The 27,137-nt window shown below is 39.2% G+C and overlaps 2 protein-coding genes across 3 annotated transcripts in view; both read right to left on the bottom strand.

The window, feature by feature from the left end:
* Positions 1–5,702, bottom strand: part of fcho2 (FCH and mu domain containing endocytic adaptor 2) — a 73,320-nt gene extending 67,618 nt beyond the window's left edge. Inside the window, 1 exon segment of the mRNA NM_001142071.1 lies at positions 5,536–5,702. Within this exon segment, the coding sequence (NP_001135543.1) occupies positions 5,536–5,568 (33 nt within the window). The 5' untranslated portion in view covers positions 5,569–5,702.
* Positions 5,703–11,040: 5,338 nt separating this feature from the next.
* tnpo1 (transportin 1) overlaps positions 11,041–27,137 on the bottom strand; it is a 46,551-nt gene continuing 30,454 nt past the window's right edge. For both annotated transcript variants that reach the window (XM_004910820.4, XM_002934838.5), the window contains 5 exons: positions 20,166–20,241; positions 19,424–19,523; positions 18,716–18,790; positions 18,068–18,211; positions 11,041–17,857 (listed from right to left, as the gene is read on the bottom strand). In XM_004910820.4, the coding sequence (XP_004910877.1) occupies positions 18,104–18,211; positions 18,716–18,790; positions 19,424–19,523; positions 20,166–20,241 (359 nt within the window). In that variant the 3' untranslated portion in view covers positions 11,041–17,857; positions 18,068–18,103. The remainder of the gene's footprint in view (positions 17,858–18,067; positions 18,212–18,715; positions 18,791–19,423; positions 19,524–20,165; positions 20,242–27,137) is intronic.

Genomic DNA, 27,137 nt, shown 5'->3' with positions numbered 1-27,137 from the left:
AAGATAAATGTATTTTAGACCATAACAAACCTAGGTAATAAATATTGTAGAGCCTGACAGAACCCACATGGCCATAGAGGGATGCTTAACTCACAAAATACTAATCCCAAAAAATACAGTATCAGCAGCAGGCGAAGCACCGAGTGATAAAATAAGTCTTAATTCACAAACCTCAGCAAAATCAATAGTGAAAGGTATAAGTTTCATGTTAAACCACAATGCCTCCCTCGAGACAGGCTTGTGGTGAGAGAAACCAGCTCAGGAAATACACTCCTGTGGGGATGCCTCAATTTATCTGCACAACAGATGTGGTTAGGTTATGCACGTGTGAAACCAAATGAGCCCACAATCTATACCTTCTTCAGAAAAAATGTAAAGGCTTGGGACACACTAGGCAACCAGGTCACCACACCGAGACTGAAAGAGAGATGCCGATAGGGACCTCTCTTGAGTTTAATGGAGAAAGAAAGGTAAAAACTAAGTAAGCTTTATCAGAAAGGTCTATGTAAATACAGCCATAAGTACTCACAGAAACGCTGCACTGACTTCTCTGTGAAAAGATTTCTTGTGTCTGTAATTCCTGTGCCAGAGACACATGTCTTCTCTCTCCTGCTCCCCCCTCCCTCAAGAATGCTAAGAACTCACTCCCCACCCTTAGAAATGTGGATCTGAGCCAATCAGCAGGAAGCTGACTCATAGTCTAACTAACTGAGCATGTTCATTTGGCCTGGGTGTCTGTGCAGGAGTGAGGCATTATGGGAACTTTCTTTACACAGCTCAGCATTTTTTCTTCCTGTTTGGCTTCTGATTATCTGAACAGGTGAAATATGGGGAGACTTAAGGGCACTATTGAGACAACTAAAGGTATGCCTGCAGCTTGAGATTAACTCTTAATTAGCCTTTCCTTCTCGTTTAAATGGACGCTGTTGCGAATGTGCGGGGGGGCAGGTGGTTTTCAAGCATGCACTTGTGCCCCTTCACGGGCAGATAAGCTGCCGAATTGGTCTACGGGACTGATATCGGCAGCTACAATTCGTCCCTGTATGGCCATCTTAAGAAGTACCAGAGAGAGCTGAAGTTGAGCTGCCTGTGATACAGAATCTACATGAAACTGAGTGCAGGGAGAAAGGTATGTTATCCTGGGGGCTGTATAGCCTTTTAAGGACTTTTATTATTTTTTCATTACTTATCCTTTAAAGCTGCATTAAAGTAAAAAATACTACAGAACCCAGATGTTAAAGTTTACAGGGGACAACGTCAAAATGGCACAAAGTCTGGAAAAATGTTAATCTAAAAATTTTTTTAAAAATGCAGTTTGCCTTATGGCACTGGAAAAAATGGCATTAATTCCAAGAAAACATGAATTTTGGATTCTACTGTACACGTTTTTTCCTATCTCAAGGAAGGCATAGTGGGGTTAAACATTTCCTACTGGCTAACATGCAGGCTTAAAATCCTTGTTTTTGGAATTTTGGAAATCTAAACAGTGCTGCACATGTCAGAGTGCTGTACTAAAGTCAAACACTTTGACAGATGCTCTTCCAAGCAACATCAGAAAAGGACAATCTCAACTGCAGCTTAAAATATAAAGCATGGAATACAAACCTTAATATAAAAAATCACTCACACTTGCCCAGTTTGTCCTACAGTAACGCAGGCAGCAGGTTCCTTCCCTTTCACACCAGCTTAAGGGCTCTGGTACACGGGGAGATTAGTCGCCCGCGGCAAAACTCCCTGCTCGCGGGCGACTAATCTCCCCGAGTTGCCTTCCCTCTGCCATCCCACCGGCGAACATGTAAGTCGCCGGCGGGATGGCAGACGCGGCAGCGCGATTTCGCGCAAATCGCCGAAAAAGACTCGCGAGGCTTTTTCGGCGATTTCCCGAAATCGCCCCGCCGCGTCTGCCATCCCGCCGGCGACTTACATGTTCGCCGGTGGGATGGCAGAGGGAAGGCAACTCGGGGAGATTAGTCGCCCGCGAGCAGGGAGTTTTGCCGCGGGCGACTAATCTCCCCGTGTACCAGAGCCCTAAGACCACACTTTGCCTGAGAAACTGACACTCTCTAAAGCTAAATTCGCAGGTTTATTTAAGGCATAAAGCACAATGCTGGGGGAGAAGGGGCAAGTCAGCAAGGAAGCTCCAAATAGCAAAATTATGCTCACATGAGGAGGAAAACATAACACTTGGATATTACATAAAGGGTGATGACTGACTGGAAAAACAAGATACCTGGATAGGTCAGTATTTTATGCAAGCACGCTGCTCATATTCAGGCTATGAGAATGGCTGTATACAACACAACAGAGCCTTCAATCCAAAACCTAGGTGACCACAGGCAGACTACACAGGTCAACGGCTCATTCCAAGCTACTGCTCATACGACTAAAACAGTCAATGAAAAATCTAATTTTCTATAGAAATGGTTCCACAGAATCACATACACACAGATTTTACAGGATCTATCACACAAAGGGGCAGGCAACTTAAGAACTGCATAGGGGCTTCATTATGTATTCACTAAAACATAAAGACAGCTATTTCAGGGATTTATTTGAGAAGGCCCTATATTAAAGCCATGCCAGACTTGGCCTTGAACATACATGAAAAACAAATCATACACCAGCAAGCCCTAAGGGCAATAGTACAAGGGGAGATTTGTTGCCTGCGGTCAAATCTCCCTGAAATGCTTTCCCACCAGCAATAAACTGAATTGCCGGTGGAAAAGCATTTCGGGGAGATTAATCGCCCACGATAGCAGAGATTTAACTGCAGGTGTGAAATCTCCTTGTGTGGTAGTACTGAAATTCATATACAGAATGCCCAGGACATGGGGTTCTCTGGATAGATTATATTATATATATATATATATATATATATATATATATATATATATATATATATATATATATATCTATATCTATCTATCTATATATCTATATCTATATATCTATATCTCTATATATCTATATCTATATATCTATATCTCTATATATATATATCTATATATCTATATCTATATCTATATCTATCTATATATCTATATATCTATATCTATCTATATATCTATATCTATCTATATATCTATATATCTATATCTATATCTATCTATCTATATCTATCTATCTATCTATCTATATCTATCTATCTATATCTATCTATCTATATATATCTCCCCTGTCGCAGGCGACTAATCTCCCCGAAATACCATCCCACTGGTGAGTATATAAATCGTCAGTGGGATGGCATACGCGGCACCACGATTTCGGGGAAATCGCAGAAGTTTCCTCTTAAGGCAACTTCTGCAATTTCGGGGAAATCGCGGCGCCACGTATGCCATCCCACTGGCGATTTACATACTCGCTGGTGGGATGGTATTTCAGGGAGATTAATGTGGTTAATATAGGGTTGATTAAATTGTTTGCCCTGAGGGCCAAACAACTGCATAACAACATGGGATACAGGCAGTTGGGGCAAGAATGTGGTCCTTGATCTAACAGGAAAATCAAACCTGACCAATCGACATTGGCCCAACTGTAGGCTACATATGATTGAAGGGCCCTATACACAGGCAGATAAGCAGTCAAAATGGTCTGAAGGGGCCAAATCAGAAGCTTAAATCTGCCCTTGTATGGGCATCTTAAGGGCAATAGAAGGCAGAGATTTTTTGCCTGCCATGCTTTGCCCTCTCTGAATATGCTATGTCAAAAAGTTTAAAATCACGCCCTCGCCAGGCAATCCATGCAGGGGCTTTGTCTCTCAATTGACATGCCCGCTGCCCTAAAGTAGGCATCTGGATCAGGAAAATACCCTTGCCTATTTTTAGCAAAACCAATTCTATAGCTATTACTAAAAAGAAAACAGTACCATGTGCCTTAGGGATTTGCAACAGGGACTGATTACAAAAGCAGAAAAAATATTTCCACATTCGATAATATTCAGAATAATTCTAATCTAAGCTTTGTCATACCAATAGCGTTACATTGCTATGGTCAGTGGGACCCTAGTTACCCAATATCAGTTCAAACTCCAAACTGGAGCTCTGCAGAACAATAAAAGTTGCGTCATACAAAGTAAGCAAACTGCAACCGCAAATTGTCTAGGAATATCACTGTCTGCTGCACATTAAAAGTTAATAGTAAGGCAAGCATTCTATTTTTAAAGGGAAACTCCACCCCAAAACTGTTTATTTCAGTATAATGAAAAGAAAGTCTCACCAACTTTTCAACATACATTAATGACACATTTTTAGTGGTTTCGGCAGTATCCGTCGGGCTGTTTATATTCTATGCTATCCTTGTTCTGTCTTCTAATACAATGTAGCAGACGCCAGCTAATTTAGGATAATGGCACACGGGATTCTTTGTCACCTACGGTAAATCTGTGCTACAGAGGGTGGCAAAACATCCCAAGTTTCCTTCCCTCTAGCACCAGCTCATTGGTGGAAAGACATATGCTCTGTTTCCTGTTTCCAAAGTAGCCTGAAGTTGCCTTCCTACATCTGTAGTAACTTTGATTTATCACAGAAGACAAAATATCCCGAGTGCCATTACCCTAACAGTTCTGGATGTAGAGAGCATTTAACTCAGTAACTCAGGATTTTAATACAGAGTACTAAAGTTAAGCAGAGTTCCAGTGTGTTATAAGTGTGATTAAAGGAAACCGGTAAAGAAGAGCTTCTGGTTGTATCAAGAAAGAATTTCCAAATATGAAACCTGTATTGTCATCCCCATGTATAGGAGATAATGACTGCATTTTATAGCTATTGAATTCATTTATCTAACTGGATATGTACTGGCTCCAAAAAAAAGCCTGGTTATATAATAAAGACATGGAGGGGGGTAGATTGCTTTCCAAAGCAAGATATGCATCATAAGAGTACATTAATTGCCATATTCTATTAAGTAGAATATTGGGGAGCAGGGGGCATACTGCACAGATATGTTAAACTTATCTATTACTATTATTATTACTAATACAATCCTCTATTTATACAGAGCTCCACTGGATGTAAATACACCACTAAAACTACTGCCAACACATTATTTATTTAGAGGGTGAGTCTCCCAGAAACCTCTGTAGGTGCTTAGCAGAGTAGGCTAAAGATACATTGTATTTCTAACACAAGGAATAGCCACATCAGGAGTGTCCAACCTGTGTTCCTCCTGTTACCTATTAACTACAACTCCCTGCACCTACTGATAGCAGATACTGAGAGCTGTGGATTAACAACAGAAGGAACAAGAGGTAGGAAATTTCAAGCACAAACCCAGGAAAGGAATCAGCAATCTGTAGGGTTTCCAGTAGTATAAATCACACCGTTGTGGGAGTTGTAGTTCAACAACAGCTGTGGAGACACAGGGTACAGGAGCCTAATGCAGGAGATAGACACCAAGAGACCCCTGCAGCTGCCCATATAAGAGGAAAGAGCAGGCGGCCCATTTACATGTGCAGCTCTAGCCCTGTACAAATCCCCAGTGGGAGCCCAGAGGGCAGGGAGGAGGAGGCCGAATACCGGCCAGGAAGCAGGACCTTACCCAAAAGTTCTCCAGAAAATAGGCCATGACCATGGTGCCAGCGGGACAGCGAGGCGGCTACTAGCCCAGCGCCTTGTGGGGTATTTTTCTCCAAACCGACCCCTTATCCGCCGGGTTACCCGGCTCGATGTACACTTCCCTGGCTGCTCCTTCTCCCAGCTACGGATCCCGACAGTGTATGTCAGCCTCCTCCCCCCCTCCCGTAAGCTGCACGGCGCCTGCGCACCAGTGCCTGGGAGGGAGGGGGAGAGATGCGCGCTCCCGGCGCTAGGGTTATGCGCGTCAAAGGCCAAATTTTCCTCTGAGAGGTTTTTTTTCCCTTCAAATAAAGCTTTATTGGCCAATGCAAAGCCCGCGTCGGAGTGTGTACGCCCGCACGGAACATACACTTGCCACACACATACACTTCTTGCTTGTGTTAATGGGACTGGGAAGAGTATAAATATTATATCAGCAGTTAATGGAAACATGCAGCCCGACTATTCCTATTCATGAAATGTGCCCCTTTGTCAGTAAAGGGTGGAAAACAAAATGTTATAATGTTAGTTGCATAGTAAAAGAAATACAGTCCCTAGCTATAGAGTACAGGGCAATCTGAGGCCCATCATGGCACCCAGGGTACATTTCTCAGCAGTAGGGTTGCCACCTTTTCTGGGAAAAAATACTGGCCTTCCTATGTTTTATGGGTTTTCCCTATTCATAACATTGGCAGAAAAAAACATAGTGGCAACACTACTCACAGGGCTATCACCTGATGTTTGAGTAGTGCCCATCACCAAGATAACATACTTACAGACACACACAGGTGCTGCTATGTTTAATCCAGGCCCTCACAGAATTTCTGTCTTTTGTCACCACAAGGAAACCCATTTATAAAGGGGAGTTTCCCTCCTGAATCATAGCACAATTGAAACCCAATATTCACCATATACCCACTCAGCATACCTGTTAATAAAAAGCAAAGTAATTGGTGGACACTATCTCTGGCTGCTTGTTGTCTTTCCCCAGCTGTCTGGTAGTGATGACTGGCCAAGAACATGTGCAACTAAAGTCTCTGGCCACCAGAGAATTGGGAAAATTATGACAACATGGTGGCTGCCAACCCCTCGGCGCCCACTCTGCATTTTAATAACAGGAATAGCAAACAGGGCAATGGTTGACTGTGGTGCAGTTCGGGAGGAAGGCCTCTAAAGACAGACCACCATATTAGCGATGTGCGGGTTGACCCATAATCTGCAGTGCCCCTGGGTTTACTCTCAGGTCAGGCAGGTAAGGGTTGAAATGTGGGCAACCACTGCAACTGAGGGTGGGGTGTGGTCAGACTGGGAAAGAACACTCTTCCTCTTCTCCCAAAGGTTCCCTGACTTGGCAGCTAAGGCACACATAGAAGTAGCGTACAAGATGCTGATACAGGATGGGTGCAAGTCTTACCATGGCAACATTTTGTGGGTTAGGGTCGGGTGCCGGTTGAGTTTTTTCTTATCAGCATCAGTACACCATATATAAATGGGGTTTCTTTTCCATTAAAGGCAATATATATAGCATTTTTTGCAAATCATTCCCATTATGTAGGCAATGATGAATCATATATGGTACCATACTTATGGATAATTATCTATAAAAATTAATAACAAAAATATGGGAACTTTTAGCTTTTCCTCGACAATGATATCACTTCTGGTCACAGGGAACAGAATTATACACAAAGCATGCACTGGGAGCCCATGAGTTGGCTACAGCCATAAGTCTTGTAGCATTACTTCTATGATATAACCTTTGTGCTAATGTTTTCACCAGAGCTGTGGAGTTGGAAGCAATTTTTGGGTACCTGAAATCGGAGTCTGCAAAAATGTACCGACTCCTAATAAATTTCAATTGTAGTAAAAAAAAAAAAAAAAAACACTATGTTACAATGTCCTATTTCACAGAAAATATTCATAATAAAGTGCTTCTCTGATAGAATAAAGGCCAGACCAGTTTTTTTCACTGGTGCAAAGTCAAACTGAGCTATTATAATAACCTTACTGTTTTCATTTTTTGTCTTTTGTTTAAAATGTAGATTTAAGTAATGTTTGTAGTTTCTTTAATAAACAAAAAGCAACAATGACGTAGGCTTAGTTACAGATTTAGACCCAAGATTGAACAGTATCCCGATTCATACTGGCAGTGACAGGTTTGGATGGCTAATAGGGTAGTGCAGTAGCCTCCTAGCCAGTAGTTCTTTGGGTTGTTCCCAAAACCAGACACCATCTGGTTAACAAGCCTTCTTTCTTTCACCAATTTGCCATCTTATCACAATTTCATACACAGTACACCATAAACTTATTTTATATTTTGAAACTGACCAATGTACAGATGCGCAGGCACAGTAAAGTGAAAAGTTGGCTTTTTGTTTCTAAATTCGACTTTCCATTCTAATGCCCAAGCAACATGGAGCTCCTACAGTGGAAACATAGGCCGAAATACTGTCTGTTTGACTCTGGACAAATATTACATTATCTGTATGGGGTTTTTTTTCTATGTATTGAAAAAATATTCCTTTCCAGCTCATTAGTTGGTAAAGGTGTCCATATATTGGCAGATACTGGCTGCAAATTAAGTTCTGAAAGAATTGGCAGATCATTTGACCATCTGTGATAACAAAATGATTTCTTATTATTTGAACAGAGTTGTAGTTGGCTGAGGACCTGTGCACAGCCCAGACATTTGCACAAAACATGGCCCATCTCACCTGCCACCGCCGACTCCAGCCAGATTAGGGCTACCATGTATAAAACAATATAATGTACTGCACTGGTACAACTGGTGTGCTTGCCTCTGAAAGAATACTCTATTTTATATAAACAAAGCTGCTGTATAGCCATGGCGTCAGCAATCAAAAAAGAAAAGGCACAGGGTACTTAGCAGATAACAGATAAAACCCATATTATATTCTACAGAGCATATCGGTTATCTGCTATGTACCCTGTGCCTTTTCTCCTTTCTTCCAGCCTGAATGGCTGACTCCATGGCTACACAGCAGGGTATTTATATAAACTATAGCAGTCTTTCCATAGCAAGCATGCCAGTTTTACCAGTGCAGGGCAGCAGCACATTATATTTTAATTACTTTAAAAAATTTTAGGTGATACTGTTCCTTTAAGAAAGACATTATAGATCAGTGGTTCCCAAACTGTGAAGCTTGAAGCAATGCCTGAGGGGCTTAGTCTGAGGCCAGTTAGAGGCACAATAGGGGAGAATAGACATTTGCTCTCCTAGATATTCTTAAAGGAGAAGGAAAGGCTAAGTCACTTGGGGGTGCTAAAATGTTAAGCACCCCCAAGTGACTTTAATCGCTTACCTCGTACCCTGGGCTGGTGCCCCTGTTAGGAGAAAACAGGAGCAGCCCGGGGTACCTGCAGCGATGCGCTTCCTCCTTCCGGCTTTGTTTCGCTGCGACTAACACAATAGGCGCATGCGCAGTAGAGTGAAAAGCCGACTTCTCTGTTAAAATTCCACTATTCACTCTACTGCGCATGCGCAATACAGGAAGGAGGAAGTGTTGCAGGTACCCCGAGCTGGTGCTGTTCTCTCCTAACAGGGGCACCAGCCCGGGGTAAAAGGTATGCGATTCAAGTCACTTGGGGGTGCCTAACATTTTGGCACCCCCAAGTGACTTTGCCTTTCCTTCTCCTTTAAAGCTATGACTGATGCTGTGTTTAACCTGCTTACATGCGCCTGTGTTAGTACAGCCCCATTAAAGGAGAACTAAAGCCTAACTAAAAAAAGTAGGGCAGAAATGTTGTACATTATGTTTTGGCTTCTGTACCAGCCCAAGCAACCATAGCCCTTTTTCAGGGAAGATCTGTGCCCCAAAGATGACCCAGTAGCCCCCCATTTTCCTTTCTGCTGATTCCCTGCACATGCTCTATGCTGTTGTCACTTACCTGAGCTTAGGGGCCCACTCACACTATACTGTATATATAGAATATAAATGTAACATTAAAAAGCTGATTAGTAATTCATTCAGATTCACCTTACATGACAGATCTAAAACCAGGGCATTTGCATCAGAATTCATTAATTATCCCTGTAGCATCAGCTAATATAACAGACCACCCTCAATTTCGGTTTGATAATTTGCAACCCCTAAGCTCAGCTGATGGGGAGCTCATGTGACAACTGTAACAACCTATATCATTACTACTATAGAGATGCTAAAACTTTAAGCCAGTGCAGTCAGTTTATAATGTAAAATATGGCATTGCTAGCCAAATTCAATTTTAGGGTTTAGTTCTCCTTTAAAGGACATGTAAACCAAACACACAAAAATGTAATCCGTGAACAGCCTCTTTGAAATCTTTCAATACCTGCCACACTGGTTGTCCAGAGGTTAATAGTAAGGCTGCAGCATCTCCTTTATCACTTAGATTTCCTATTCCTCCTGTAACCCACTCAACACTGGGCATGCTCAGTTGTTCTATGCTCAGATTACTAAACACGACCCCCCAGTATAGCAGCCAGTAAAGAAACGGCATTGCTGGTTCCCATAGAAACACAGCTCTAGCTGTCTGCTTTAATTTTTACCTCCTGAGCTCAGCTCAAACAAAGCAGAACTTTTATCAAAGACAGTTGTGCCTATGCAAGTCTGTATTCTTGATGAAACGTATGCTTAAGGGTCTGTGTGTGTGTGTGTGTTGCTTGCAGATTTAAACGTATCTGATTACGTATCAGAGGTAAAATGGCCACCAGGGGAAAGCTGCTATTTGCTTTAGGAAAATGTGATGGTGGTGGCAAGCGGAGGGGATATATGCAGTACAAATGATGCCATTTGGGTGGGGGAGACATGCCCAACTTATATACATTGTAGGCAAATGTAGGCTTTACATGTCCTTTAAGAATAATGGAATACGTTTCTTTGTGTGCTCCCCTGTAGTGGAATGCACGATAACGGCACCGCAGAAGAGTATACGAAAATAAGTGTATCAGTATGAACCCTTAAAGTCTACAAAAAAATTTAAAAACTTTTCCCCGGTTAAAGCAATGAGTGCAGGTATGGGGCCTGTTATCCAGAATGCTCAGTACCTGGGGTTTTCTGAAACAGTTCAGTGTAAAAATGAAACTGGGTAAATAGACTGCGCAAAATAAAAAATCTAAAAAGGCTGGATATCTAACATACTGGCCAGAATTCAAATTCTTCCTTTGTAGCTCTGTTACCAGTCAGTAACCAATCAGTGACTTGATGGGGAGGGGGCCATATGGGACATAAACCAAAAAACTCACCTGTGTGCTCACCATGAAACTCACCTGAGTGCTCAGGATCAAGAGCAAACTAAACAGTTATGTCCCATGGCCCCCCCTCAAGCCACTGACTAAACTAGAGGTTAAAGAGCTGAAAGCAGGAAGTAGTGTTCTGGCTATTATGTTAGATATCATGTGTTAGCCGTTATAGATTATAGATATTTTGTACAACCTTTTTACCCAGGCACCAGCTTATTGCAGTTGTAGAAATGACAATACAGAAAATATATTTAAACAACTTTATTAACACAGCCAAGCAGTGATTAACATTCACATCTAGTATCACATCATACAAATGTAAATACAAAATTACAACAGTACAATATATATTCTCTGCATGATCCAAAATATTTGGTGGCCCCAAAAATGTTTAAAATTCAGCAGCTTATCAAAAACTAAAACCATATTTTATTTAAGTGAAGTTCAATAAGCAGAAGCAAAGATTTCCAAAAGATCATCCAACCGAACTGAATTGCACGAGCAGGTCTAAAGGGTAACATTTTTCTTTGCAAAAGGTAAAGAAACAATCAGATATAAAGCTTTTTTTATTAGAAAAAATGCACACAACCCAAGTTGCCAGCAGAAAGATCGAGTAATGGGAATGCTATGTTAGCCCTTACATACATTTTGCTGAATGCCCCTACTAACAGGAGCCTATAACATTTCCCCAGTGTGTAAATGTCCATATTGCTTAATGTGCTGATTGTAAATCTCAGATGGCTACTTTAACCGTTTATATTCACAGTGCTAGATACTGGACAGTAACCATGGCTATTTATTCCAAATTTAGTGCTAAGAAGCCCCCCAAGTTATGACTGGCCAGCACCTTTATGTGCACTCACTAACTGAGGGGGAGGGGGATATCGCTGCATTCATCTGATTTTTGAAACTGCTCCGGCTTCTTACACATGCAGAGATGCCGATAAGTACTGGCAGTAGTCGCTGGGCAATGAACGTTTGGTAAATGCTTAAAGTCTCATCATTTTTCCTTTCAGATAATCTATTCCAATTCTGCTTTTTATTAGTCTAAAGTCCACTCAAATCCCAAGGTTTACAAGAAGAGCCTTCAGCAAATCAATGCCTATGAATAAATGTTGTAGAGAAGGTTCACAGGTAAACATGCATATATAGTGTCCCTTCTTATCCTTTAAACAGTGCAGCCGAACAGCTCTACCCAAGCCTGAGCAATGATTTAGGACATATCTGCAGCAATGGAGGCCACAGTGTTACTTGCTGAAGGCAGCAGGCTAAACTGATCATCAGATATTACTGGCTGTTCAGGTACAGTATTGATTCACTGAACTGTCTCTAGGGAATTACCCTACATTGTGCCATAAAATACCTCCTATATTGGTGGGAAATTCCTTTACAGGCTTCCCAAGAGATTTTTCCAAATGTTATACCAAAGTTCTAATCTTGACATAAGTCCATAAATGCCCATTTTTTTTTGTTTGTTTATCAGCATGTTTTGGCTGTTAACTATATTTTAGCATCTACCAACCTAAATGAGATTTGGCTTTTCTGTAAGAAAAGATTTGTTGTACCCCAGGCTTTACCAGATTGCAACGTTCTGTATTTACTTACCAAGCAAACCATCTACACCAATCAAAAAGAGCAGAAAACATTCCTAACGGGTTACTATGTTCACATCTAGAAAGGACAGGCTTCCACAACCTGTCACAATGGGTTATACTGAACTGAACCCAGCTTGAGGTATAGCTGTACCGTTTCATTGTGGAATATATATGTAAATAAATGTTAGTTTTTTTTAAAAAGGAGGTCACCTTTATATAAACCTTTAGCTAGTTATAGATCGACTATTTACATCTTACTGTTTGGGATGCTTTTTTTATTTACCCTTCATATTATGGCTCTTTCCAACCTGTGCCTTAAAATTCTATATGGTTTTTGTTGGGGGAAGGGGGGTGGGGGGCACTGACCCAGAAGCCAAAAACCCTTAGTTTTTAAATGCAAAAAAATTTCTACCCTGTTGCTTTGGCAATAAACCCATAGCAACATGGAAACTGTTAAATGCCTACGAAACAAAACAATAAACACATACAATAACTATCAATTGTTTTAGATATAATTTTGTTGTCAGAATCTTTGAACACAGACTTAGTAGGGTTTTTAAGGGGGTAGCCCACCTTAAATTCAACTATTTTATTAAGAATGCGGTGGGACTACTCTAATTAGAAGGGACCGAGCATCTTCTTAAAGAGAAGAAAAACACAGGGATATACTGCAAGAGAAGCTGTCTCAGTCTGCCAACAAACTGACCATATCAGCAGGCAGTGGACCTCGCAAAAAATAGTTTAATTTAATGTAACTTAGTATGATGTGACCCGGCTGCTCCAACTGCAAGCCAGCTCAGGTCCTTTATGGCTCTCAGTCAAAATGAGAGTTTAGCCTCACAGAACACTAGTTTTTTGGTTGCTGGGAACTGTGAACTCCCTATTTCAATGGGGTGCCAAAATGTTAGGTAACCTTCAATGAAATAAATCACTGAAAATACGCTTTTTTCCCAGTATACAGTTCTTGCTATTTAGTATTTTGTAGGCTACATTTTGCAGCACTTAAGGGCCTTTTAGGAAACTCCTATTCACTGGGTGGAGGCTTCCAAAATATAAGGCACCACCAGTGTTCAGATTCATTAGGTGGGTTCTTCTGGGGGAAAAGCTAAATTTTAAAGTTATGTCTGAACAGCGCTCTTTTTTTTGGGGGGGGGGGGGCTGGTGCAGCTTTTATCTAACTGAAGTACCAACCTGGAGAACACACCTAGCTATTCTATACACTACATCTATACCTCCATCCCCAATAAATACAAAATACTAATAGTGGGGACTGTATACATATGAAAATAGCACCTTTTTTTATTTAAAAAAAAAAATCATTAGCTATCTCTAGTAAAAAAATAATGCAACCCAAGCTAATTTTGAGTTTGTGGGGAAAAAAGTGTATTTAATAACATGATAGACTTGGTCAAGAGTCTAAATAGTTTTGCAAGGCACTGTACATAGAGAGGCAGGATCAAGGGCAAAGCTGCCCTAAATCATATCACCTCACAGGTCTGAATGTTAGGCTTGGTTGTCCCTTATACTGTATGAGGCACAGAATAAGTGTACCTTGGGGCTACAGAAGGAGTTTATACAGTACTCTCTATACAAGCCTGGTGAGAAGAGTGTTGGGTAGGGCCGTGGGGTACAGGTCAAGCATTCAAATAATATATGGAGCAGCCATGGGAAATTTTGGAAGCATGTTTCTTGCTGTGTCTCCTGTAGCTTTAGGTTCATCCAGCAGCCTTATGAATATAGCATGTCTATACTAATCCTTCCTGAGGCTTTCATGTACATAGCCTACATTTCCAAAAAATTAAACTGAAATGCTTTAAGCCGATATTAAGCATTTTAACAAACTATAATGCCAGCACTGTTAAGACACTGCAGTGCTTGATATAACAGAAACTCTGGAATACAACAAATGACTTGAATGGCTGTGACAATGGAGAATGGGCTAACAGCAAACTCTTTCAGTTGTCAACTTAGGCTGAGTGGCATTTTTCCTATCATTTAAGTCCTTCAAAAAGAGGGAAGCTTAATCCGGAAAGAGAAGGTAGATATAAAAACAGTAAACACAGACCTCCTGAGGTTCCTACAACATAAAAATATTCAAGTAGAAAATCTACACCACATAGCAGCGGCTATTTCTGTAGTTGAGCACACTAACAGCACTTTATTCAGTGTGAGAGACAGACTTTATAAGCCGTGCTTTTAGCATGCCAAGAGGCAGAAAACACTGGAATGTAACAAGACAAGACCCACAATTCTATAACATTCCATTGACATTCAACAACTGTCAAGACTAGACCACAATAGTAAGATGCTTGATATATCCCATGATGCAAGAATTACTGACGGTGCATCAGAAAGGCAATCCTGTCTCCTGCCTTTGTTTCCATACAGAAAAAGGAGTAATGTTACAGCGATCATGGCTTGAACCAATTGGCAGTTATAAGGGTGTGCCAGCCATGCATAACTGCCAAGGGTTTTTACATATGAGATCATTTGTGTTTGCAATGAGGGAAAACTGGGACCATCCCTTGTATAAACAGATTTTGACCAATTGTGTCTGAATGGTTTTATTATTCATTTCTTTGCATGACATTAGGAGACAGGCATACAAAAGAAACTTAATCTAATAAATGGAGTTGATTAATATTACTATACATACATGTCATGCTTAGTTAAGTAAGAGTGCTGCAAAAAAAAGTAGAAAGTGGAGGGGCACTAAAAACACAGTTTTTACCGGTTTTTTATCAAAGATTAGTTTTGATACCATTCTATTCTATTTTTTGCACGGATATTTACGAACAGAAGAGTGAGCACCTTCTATTACGCCTATTTACGTTTTCTCATTCAGTGGGGCACTTTAGTGTATTTGTTCTCCAAGTAGAAAAAAAGCAAGGAATTAGCAATCAAACTTTCCATCTTAAACTCCAAAGCAATGGTATTGGAGAGACCAATGCAACATTTCAACAAATGGTTAATACCTTGAGCACAACCATTACTTAAACCAACAGCATTCCTCATGCTTACATTTACTAAGCCATGGAATGCAAACCTGGCATTTAAACTTTCATTCAGTAACATTCAGTAAGTGCGATGGCAAATCCAGCCACCCTACCATTTCCATATGATAATGCTAATAAGCCAGTACTCCAGGCCTCCTCTATTATACCTGCTCTAATCTGGAGATCATAGGCTATTGTGACATTATGGGTTACTATAGGGTAGTGTCATTTTGCAGCGTGGATCAGTAAACATTTTTAGGGATCAAATTTGCAATTCATGCTCATATTTAAATCTTTTAATCTTTTTCTCTCTCTCCCCCCCCCCCTTTTTAAATTCTTTAAGATAGTGCAACTGATCTAACACATCTCATTCACAAATGTACTAAAACCATGCAAATAAGGGATATTATTCATCATACAAAACCGAGTATAAAGTCTTCATCTTTGAAATGCAAGTTGAGAAACAGAATTAAAAAAAATGGTATGGCTTATAACTTTCTTTGCGGTTCTATCATCAGCATTAAGAAACTGGAAAAGCTGACTTCAGCTCTGACCTGCAGAGAGACGTTATTCTTACACTTTATCATCATGGGATACCTTTGAGGCAATCTGAATAAAGACTTGCACTTTCACATGGACACGTCATCAAGTGTACCAGTTAATATTCACATTCACAGTACGTAAGAAAAATACACGTGGAAAGAAAAGTAAAAGGTTAAATTAACAAGGGTTTATTCACAGGAATACAAGTGGAGAAAGCAACAGAAAAGCTGAACAAATTAAATGGAGGAAAAATAAAAAAAATTAAAAAAAAAAGGATCCAATACCCAACTTTCATTCTGTAGCTTTTTACTTGCACCCCCAGTGAGTCTGCTCAGGGTACAAAGGGCCACCAACATGCGCCAATACAGTGCAGATACCCTGCTTCACATCTATGAACGTAAAGGTCTCTATGATCATGCTTTGAAAATAATTAAACAAAGGAACTTAATGGATTATATTGAAAGAGGGAATAAACAGTACATTATAAGAAATATCTTGATTTCTACAGTTTCATTATGTGCCAACTAACATTTATGCATCCTTTTAACTGATCTTATACCATAAGTCTTCTGATAAAATCACTACTATATAACCATGCAGAAAGCACACCACACTGACAGCACGGAGGCAAAGGTTTTGCACAAGTATACCAGCTTTCCACATTGTGTTACACAAAATACAATATCAATCTTTGTATCTTGATAAAGGCTAGAAATGCATTTTTGTTTTGCCCTAATGCTGCCGTATGGGCTGGTCACGTATTTGAGAGAAGTGTGATAAATCTTTTCTGACATCAAGCAGGTCGAGATCTAACCATACTTGGCAGCACTTTAGATCTAGTTGTTTACACTTAAAAAAAAAAAAAAAAAAAAAAAAAAAAAAAAGGTAACTTAAAAAGACATTTGAATACAGGGCTACATTAAATTAATTGGGGGGGTGGGAATCCAGACGCACACGGGTAAAAGTTTGCCTAGTTTACTATGTGATGCAAGCATGCTACTTACCCTCTAAATTAAGTTACTTTTAACCACTATCATGAGCTGCACAGCGCTTCCAAATGAGGAGGCCCGAGGGACATTACAGGTCAATGCTATTGGAGCCTCGACACTGAAAGGTAGCAAAAGGCCATGGTCTAGAAATAATCACTTTCGCTGCAAAAAGATCTGTAAATTAATGCTTCACAAATAAGTGATCCTTAAAAAAAAAATATTCTTTCAAAAAAAAATTTTTTTTTATTCTTTTAAAAACTAAGGAGTTCCTCTTTATCATATTTTCTCCCTCCTTGAAAAAAAAAAAGTAAATAAATAAAATACTAATTTGGCATTTGTAGGGTGTCAATTTATGCAGTAGATCTTTATTTACTTAACAGGCACCTGAACTGTAGTCTGTAAGTACCTGCACTTAAACACGCACTGCAAGCTGCGCTAATTACGCTGACTTCATCTATGTATGTCTTCATTAACATGCAAACACCAATGAGTCCCAATCAGTGGGACAGACACTTAGGCAACCCTTTGCTTTAAAATAAATGCCATTTACTGATATAATACCCATTCTTAATATTTCCTCTAACGTGTGCAAAAATTATTTTCCTCTTACTTATCCCGCTAAAGTTCATTTATATGGTACTCATTTAAGTACAAATTCCCATATACCAGAATGTGCTGTTTGGCGATTCTATCTTTAGTTTGCTTCTTCACATCCAGTGCAGAATTGTAAAGGAGACATATTTCCACCCACAAAAGGCTCCAGACGTATAAACGTTTCCCAACATCGACTTAATACAGTGACGGCAACACCTCCCTCCCGCCCCTCCCAGTAGGCTTTGGGATTGTACTGTGTTCCCTACTGGTTTGCCCTTCCCCCCTTAAAAGGGTAGCATTTTCCCTGGGTGCAGAGGCTCCCCCGTTGTCTCCCAGACTGAAGGACCTAAAACAGGAGAATAAAAAAAACATTACATTTGCTGTTCTGGTTCTTTGACCTTTAAACTCATATTGCCAAGCCACACTGGCAGGTATATGGCTAGCTCAGTGTTTTCTGTGTTCTCACAATTGAACCTTTAAAATCTGATTTTAAAACTACATCCCATTATAGATAAGTAGCTCTGGAAAAAAAAATGATAATTCTATAGGAACTTACCCCTAATGGTGACACTGCAGCTAGAGCACAACTAAGTTAAACTCCATAGTACGCTGCAAGACGTTCTTTAAGAGGAAGAGGAAACTGGTCTGAGAAACGCCTCCAGTTTTCATCTCCTACTTGGTTTTTAAACCCATGAAGGATCTACAATAGAAAACATAGAACAAATTCAAAACTACAGATAAGAAGCTAAATAGGATTCAAAAAATCTTTAGATAAACAAGACCATGTCTTGTTGTTTGACCAATTTTAAAAGGAAGCACATTAGTAGGACCAATTGGCAAACAAATTGCTTATAGTGGGACAATAAATAACACAGCAGACAGAAAGTTCCATGTTTCCACATTGACTCAATTTGTATTTCTACCACACATCCATGTAGACTTAACTTTAAACCCAGTTACACAACTTAACATTTATTAAGTTGGCAAAACTCAGGGGTAACTGGCATTCTGATCAGTTGTATGGCAATGATAAAGCTATACCATTGGGTCCAGTTTTAATTTGGACAAAACATTTTTTTTCACCTTAATTTTCAGGTACTTTCCCTTCCATTTGAAGGCCATCATTTATCATTCTGCATTCCCTGAAACTGAAATGCCCTAGATTTATTGATTTAATCCCAAGTCAATCAAAGCAGTACACTACCTTACAGAACATGTCTCTTAGATCTTCCTTTGGATTAATCCATGATGCGACAGCATCACAGAAAAATATAAAATCCTAAAAAGAGAGAGAAAGAACTGTAAGTCAACAGGTCACTGAAGCCACTCATACTTGCACATCTATGTTTTAGACATCTGAAATAGCACTTTTGACTCTTGCAGGAATATTGTATCAATTAGAGATAAACTACACAGGAGATTTTGTAAGATGGTGTCAGATCAACAGAATGCATCCTACTAGGGGTTAAAAAAATAATGGGACTCATAGAAAAATCTGATGTGTAAACTACAAGGAAGAATTGGCATCCAACACGACATGCTTGTTGGAAGGGAACGCTGCATATGCAGAGTCTGCATCTGACAAGATAAACACTTTCTTCTCATAGAAATTATACTTGGGGATATTTTACACGTGGGGATATTTTTTGTAGGATCCTACAAATGTGTTTTACCAAATCTGATCAAAATCTTCCATGTAGTTTAGCCCTTATACATCTCCACACCCCCCATGTAGCAAAGTGGCTAAAATCACAGCTGTATTTAGGCCCAATGCCACCCTAGGCACCACAACTATATAAGCCCCTGGATGTGGAAGTGAAGTCATATGCAGCAATATTAAAAAGCCTGATGGCATGTCTGTGGCATAATAATTCACTGCGTGCAACACCCATGCATGATCGCTCAGTCATACCTGGACAACACCACCAGGATTAACACTGATCATTGTACAAATTCCACGAAAAGCAGAGTCCTTCTCCTCATTGTCTCTAATGTTCCTCAGGGAAGTACACCTATTAAATTCCAGAAATAAATAGTTAATTTTGAATCAAAGCAAAATAATCAAGGAGCTGTAAAGCTGCAGGGCAAACTATTGCTCTTTAAGCATGTCGCTCTTGGCAAAGGATGAAAAAAATGAATAAATGTACTTGTAATCTTTGGGCACAGATTATAGATACAATCACATTCAAAAAAGGTGAACTCAATTCTGCAAAAACATTCTTAGCTTACTCATAATAAACCTTTAAATGTAATTTATAGTAGCTCTTTAACATTAAATACTTGAGACTGTATATTACATACATAACATTGGTGCCAATGAATGGCTGGAAGTAGACACTGGCATGCATCACTGTATGTCTGATACACATTGCATGATGCAGCTTTGCTAACAAGCTTTTATACACAGCAAGCATGTGACAATCTTATCCCATGCATGATTAGTCGTTAGCCACAACAACAAAAAAATAAAACCCTAAAACTGTACATGACAACGCTACTGCAAAAAACTGACAGAACCTGATAGGACAAGATTAGTCACATGATTGACAATGACTTAGGATTGTATAACCAAATGAAAAAAATGAAATCTTAAATGTGAAATAGAAATTAAGCGTGAAAAAAATGAATTAAAAAAAAGATTGAATAATACACACCAGGGTCTTATAAACTGCTGTAGCATGGGGGCCACCTCTTGAGGACAAACGTAACCAAGACGACCAATTGTTATTGCTAAGGCAACGCAACCACGGTTATACACCACCAAACGCCAACCAAGACATGAGCAAATGAGGGGGAAGGAGAAAAAATAAAGAAAAAACAACAAATAACTCAGAAACAGAAAACAGAATTTGTGTATGATAATAAACATAAGATTTCACTTGTGTCGTTTGTGACCACCCCCTTCTGCAAAGGGCAGTGATGGCAATACTTTCAGAAGGGAGAGAGAGAGAGAGATATGGGGAAAAGAGAAGGAGGGGAGAGAGGGAAAGGAGGATGTGAGAACACCTAAAACATACAAACTAAAAATATGTTGCTTGAGTTTTCTAACAAACCCTAACGTTAATACCCCTTTAGTTTATTGCAGAAGAAAATATTTGGGAACAAAATCTGCCTTAAAATAAAATATAGAAGCATATAAAAAGCCCAATGCTCAACTTCACGTTTGGAAATGTCTTTCAAATATGTGCCTAACATTGCCCCACCTTCAGCTTCACTTATTTATTTGTAAAGGGCTCCTGAGAATATAATGGTGTTCGGAAATGTGTTTTAAAGGGTTCAACCTCTGAGTTAACTTTTAATATGATATAGAGAATGGTATTCTGAGACAGTCTGCAATTCATCTTCAATTTTTATTACAGGTATTGGACCTATTATCCAGAAAGCTTGGGACCAAGGAATATTTCCATATAAAAATAATTTGTATCTTCACATTTACTAATCCTCGAATCCGAATCCCAAATGGGAAAAAAACGGATTGGAAACGAAAATTTTGCGATTTTTTTTCGTCGCCGTTGCGATTGTTTCGTATTTGTTGCAACATTTTCTGCGCCGTCGCAACTTTATCGTATTTTTGCACGATTATTTCGCCGCCGTCCCAATTTTGTCGTATTGCGCTATAGTAAACGGCGGAAAAACCAATCCGGATTTTTCGCGACGGCGACGAAAGAGTCGTGGAAAATATACAGGTATAGGACCCATTATCCAGAATGCTCGGGACCAAGGGTATTCCGGATAAGGGGTCTTTCCATAATTTGGATCTCCATACCTTAAGTCTACTAAAAAAATAATAAAACATTAATTAAACCCAATAGGATTGTTTTGCATCCAATAAGGATTATTTATATCTTAGTTGGGATCAGTTACAAGGTTCTCTTATTTCTACATAAAAAAAGGAAATCAGTTTTAAAATTCTGAATTATTTGCTTATAATGGAGTCTATGGGAGACGGGCTTTCCGTAATTCGGAGCTTTCTGGATAATGGGATTCCGGATAAGGGGTCCGATACCTGTACAATAAAGTCGTAAAGTCGTTCGGACGCTTTCGGACGTTCGTGGATTAGTAAATGTGCCCCTAAGTATACAAAAAATTATGTAAACATTAAACTCAATAGGATTGTTTTGCCTTCAATAAGGATTCATTATGTCTTAAGGTGGCCATACACGTGGCGATCCGACGATGTTTCGTACGACCATCGGTCGCACGAAACATCGTAAGATCCGCCACACACCATTCAGGGCTGAATCGGCAGGTAAGGAGGTAGAAACAATAGGATTTCTACCTCCTTCTGCCGATTCAGCTCTGAAGGGAGAATTTTGGTCAGGCGCCTTCTATGGCGCCCGATCAAAATTTTCAAACTTGTCCGATCGGCGAGTCGTCCGATATCGGCAGCTTCCTGCGATATCGGTCGACTCGCCGACATGCCATACACGCACCGATTATCGTACGAAACGAGGTTTCGTACGATAATATCGGTGCGTGTATGGCCACCTTAAGTCGGAATCAAGTACAAGCTACTATTTTATTATTATTACAGAAAGTATAATAATAATTTGCTTATAACGAAATCTATGGGAGATAACCTTCCTGTAATTCAGAACTTTCTGGATAACAAATCCCATACTTGTATTTGTTGATTTTGTATTTTTGTGTGTTCGTAATTATTTTGCTTTCTGTTCAGCAGCTCTCCAGTTTTGAATTTCAGCAGCTGTTTGCCAGGGTCCAGGCAATGGTTTAAATGAGAGGCTGAAGATGAATAGGAGAGGGTCTGAATAGAAAGAGAAGTAAGAAGCAATGTTTTTTGTTTTTGCTTCCGGGGTCAGTGACCTCCATCTGAAAAAAGGCAAAAGTTGGCAAATAATTTGAAAACTATAAAAAAAATATAAAAAAAAAAAATGCTTAGAATTAGCTATTCTATAACATATAAAAACAAAAACAAAAGGTGAACTACCCATTGAATAGGAGTTAAAAAAAAAATCAATTTCAAATGCATTACCTAATAATGACAGCTACAAGAACTAATTAGGTATAATCACTGGCACTTAAAAATGGGGTTAAACACCTTTACATTAACTTTTAGTATAATGCGGACAATGCTTATTAACTGGCTATAGATAAACCAATCTTAACTGCCTGGTCTTGCCAGGACAAATTTGCCCAGGCAAATGCTTTCACTGTTCTGGTTGCAGCTGGTGAATTGGTTGTTATGGGCCCATGACTGGTTGCTAAAGGTTACTGCCAAGGTGCAAATATTGGCCCACTGTTGATAAATCTCCCCCTATGTGTCCAAGAAATGCACTGAATCCAGTATATGGTTTAAGATTTAGACAAATCCCATACATTTATCCAAACCAAATCCATTTCTTTAGGGGCACATTTATCAGGAATCATGTAAAATCTCAAGTTCCCTCAATTGCACCAAATAATAAATTTATAAATTTGCTCTCATCCTAATGCACAAAAAACATAGGTTCTCAAATGCCAGCATTGCTTGCAGCCTTCAGCAAGAGACTTTGGATGGAAACAAATACAAAAAACTACTCTAACAAACAAAATCACATCTATGTTATAACATTTTATGGTATGGTTTCAATTGTATCTTCAGCTGGAGGGATCAAACGTTTTGATCGATCCAGTGTGTTATATCGTGTATCTTGAATTTTACGATTTTGAGGTTATGAAAACTCAAACCACTCTGCAAATTGCAAACCAAGGAGAATGTTGATTAAACACAAATCTGTGACATGATAAATGTGCCCCTTAGTGCTGTGGCACACGGAGAGATTAGTCGCCATGCGACAAGGGAGATTTGTTGCGGGCGACTAATCTCCCCGCGTGCCACAGACATGCCTTACAGACATGTGCATTTAAATCTAGATAATGAGCATGGCCATGTTTTGCTTCAAACTGATGCAGATTCAAATTTGAGAATACAAATACAGGTATGGGATCTGTTATCTAGAAACCAGTTATCCAAAAAGCTTTGAATTACAAGTAAGGCCATCTTCCATAGACTATCTTAAAGGAACAGTAACACCAAAAAACTAAAGTGTTTTAATGTAATTAAAATATAATGTGCTGTTGCTCTGCAAAAAACGGGTGTTTTTGCTACAGAAAAGCTACTTTATAAATAAGCTGCTGTGTAGCCATGGGGGCAGCCATTCAAGCTGGAAAAAAGGAGAAAAGGCACAGGTTACATAGCAGATAACTCGTAGATAAGCCCCATATAATGGGGGTTTATCTGTTATCTGCTAAGTAACCTGTGCCTTTTCTCCTTTGAGTGGCTGCCCCCATGGCTACACAGCAGCTAACATATATAAACTATAGTAGTCTTTCTGAGGCAAACACACCAGATGTAGCAATGCAGGACAGCAGAGCATTATATTGTAATTACTTTTATACACTTTCATTTTTTGGTGTTACTGTTCCTTTAATGACATTTTTTTTTAATTATACAGTACCTTGTACTTGATTCAGACTAAAATATAACTTATTAAATGCATAACAATCTTACTGGGTTTATTTAAAGTTCAAATTAATTTTTATTCTACTTTAGGACTAGAAAGTCAAAATTACAGAAAGATCCCTTACATGCATGGGCATTCTGGATAAAAGATCCCTTACATGCATTACAAGTTAGCATTCAGTTTGGTCAACTCTTATGGAAGATTAGGTATCCAGTTAAACAAAAAAATCATGGATTCATCACTACAGGAACTGCCATGGTGTTCTTTTAGCTCTATCTATTGGGAATACACTGCATGGGGTACAACATACTTTCTATCCATAGATGTTTTGTTTGCTTGTTTGTTTAAAGGAGAAGGAAAGTCATTTTGGCATTTACGGTCAATAGATTAGCCACAAAAGTGCAAGCTAGAATGCTGTATTTATTCTCCAGAAAGCTTTACCATACCTGAGTAAACAGCCCTAGAAGCTCCCTCTGTTTGCTTAAGACAGCAGCTGCCATTTTAGCTTGGTCTCTTGGTAGCTTTTGTGAGGCAGCTCTAGCTGCTGGTAGCTCGGATTACACATTCTTATGGAAGGGGGGTGAATTCTTCTGAATTGTTATGGGAAGGGGAGTGAAAAAGGGATGGGGGGAGAGAGAGAGCTGCGCAGACTTGTGCCTGTGCCCTGAAGGAGAGGAAGCCTGACACTGAAGAACATGTTTACACAAAAGACAAGAAATCCTGTGTTTCTTTTGATAGAGACCTTTATGATAGAGCTTAGTTTTTACCTTTCCTTTTCCTTTAAAGGTTGTTTGTTTAAAAAGCTGAATATAAAAACACACACCTACACCTGTATGTTACAGCATAATGGAATAAAATTGCCCTCATCATAGCCAACATAAAATAAATAAGAAAGGGGTAAGACTACAACACATTTTAGAATTGAATGCTGTCAAAACATCATAGAACTACCTTACACAGATCATTTTTTTCACCTCATGCAAAACAACATTTTATGCAGTAACACTGGCGGGTGTTTATGAAACTGTTGTTGCTGAATATTTAAGACCATGGTTGGCTGACTGGCTCCTGGCAGCATTTATCTCACAACTGAAAATGACCAGTGTATTATGCAGTGCTAGGTATGTGAACTCTGAGTTTTAGGTATGTTCTCGGGGACAGTTCAATGAGAAATACTTTAAACGGATAAACAGGGAGAGGGAAGATGGATAGGTGGAATATTTTGAAAGTTTCTCTTAGCAAACAAAAATTTAGAAACCCAAAAGCCTTAAGGCAAAAAAAAGAAAAGGAAACCTTAATTGAGGAAACACGGATTATGTAACATTCCCATTAAACAGGCAATTGTGAACATTCTGATGAGAAAGCATGCAATTAAGCAGATGATGCACTTTCAGTGTAAAAGTTCAATGTGGGAGAGGTACACATTAATGGCTCTCATATATTCTGCTACAATCCTAGAGGATGGAGATCTTCCAGGATTCATACAACCTACATGCATTGTCCCCACATGATTTAAGAGTTCTACAGTTTTATATTAACTTATAGTTGGTTAAGTATTGGCCATTCTTTAACATACTAATTTTTTATTTTTTTTTGTTATTTTAATTATTTGCTATCTTCTTCAAATGGGGGTCACTGACCCACAAGCCAAAAAACTATTGCCCTGTGAGGCTACAATTTTACTGTTACTTTTTATTACTTATCTTTCCATTCAGGCCTCTCCTATTCATCTTCCAGTCTCTCATTCAAACCACTGATTGGTTGCTAGGGTTATTTGGATACTAGCAACTAGATAGCTGCAGAACAAAATGCTGAATAATTCAAAACAACAAAAACAGTCTGAATTTGAAGAGTCCCTGTAAAAAAAAATTTTATTTTTATTTTTTTTTGCAATTCATCTTTATGAATCCTTCTGCTCTATTTGGGCGGAATAAAATTTGGTGTCTGCAGTCCCTTCCAAACAGGAAGTTGGCACTGAACAGATTACTGTGCATGCCTTCCTTTGCATTTCATTGATCAGATTGTCTGAATCTTACCAGCCAATGGTATCAAATATGCAAATGAAGCAGGAAAGGGAAGAAATAGGCAGAACCAGTTCAGTATGAACTTTTTTTATTTGGTTCCCTGCCAAGCACTGGTCTGGGAAATCCCCTACTCAGAGAGCAGAGCGCAGCACTGATCCTGGGCTGGAGCTTAAAAACTACTACCAAAAGGTGAACATCCCCTGGGATGAGCAATCCATTAATCAATATTCATCAGAAACATATTCTATAAAGCATACTATATCTTGACTTTATGGAGCTGCTCTTAAATGCGTGCACTGAGAATAAAGCAGATTCTACTTATGAAGAGCTCTGGCAAGCTTTATATAGACACCAAAAGTAATGCCAAAACACAAGTCAAAGAGGTAGTTCACTTCTGACTGTCCATCTGTAAGGCTAACATTTTATTACCTCTCTCTACTTTTTATTACTCATCTTTCTATCCAGGCCCTCTACTATATATATTCCAGTCATATCAATATCTGCTTGCTAAAGTAATTTGGACTATTTGGGTAATTTGGAAATTCTTAACTGGAATAGGTAAAAACCCAAAAGAAACCACTAATATTAAAGGAACAGTAACATCAAAAAATTAAAGTGTTTTAAAGTAATTAAAATATAATGTGCTGTTGCTCAGCAAAAAAATGGTGTTTTTGCTTCAGAAAAGCTTCTATATAAATAAGCTGCTGTGTAGCCATGGGGGCAGCCATTCAAGCTGGAAAAAAGGAGAAAAGGCACAGGTTACATAGCAGATAACTAGTAGATAAGCCCCATATAATGGGGGTTTATCTGTTATCTGCTAAGTAACCTGTGCCTTTTCTCCTTTGAATGGCTGCCCCCAGGGCTACACAGCAGCTTACTTATATAAACTATAGTAGTCTTTCTGAGGCAAACACACCAGTTGTAGCAATGCAGGGCAGCAGTACATTATATTGTAATTACTTTTATACACTTTCATTTTTTGGTGTTACTGTTCCTTTAAAATATGAGAACCAATTTTAAATGGTCTCAGAATATCCCTTTCTACATCATGCCAAAAGTTAGTTTACAGGCAAATAACCCTATTAATGGAAAACAGCAACAAAACGGGTGAGCCATGTGAGCAAGTTCAATTCAGACC

This window comes from Xenopus tropicalis, chromosome 1 (assembly GCF_000004195.4).
Source record: "Xenopus tropicalis strain Nigerian chromosome 1, UCB_Xtro_10.0, whole genome shotgun sequence".
Taxonomy (NCBI): Eukaryota; Metazoa; Chordata; class Amphibia; order Anura; family Pipidae; genus Xenopus; species Xenopus tropicalis.
This window is presented reverse-complemented; position numbering and strand designations above follow the sequence as displayed.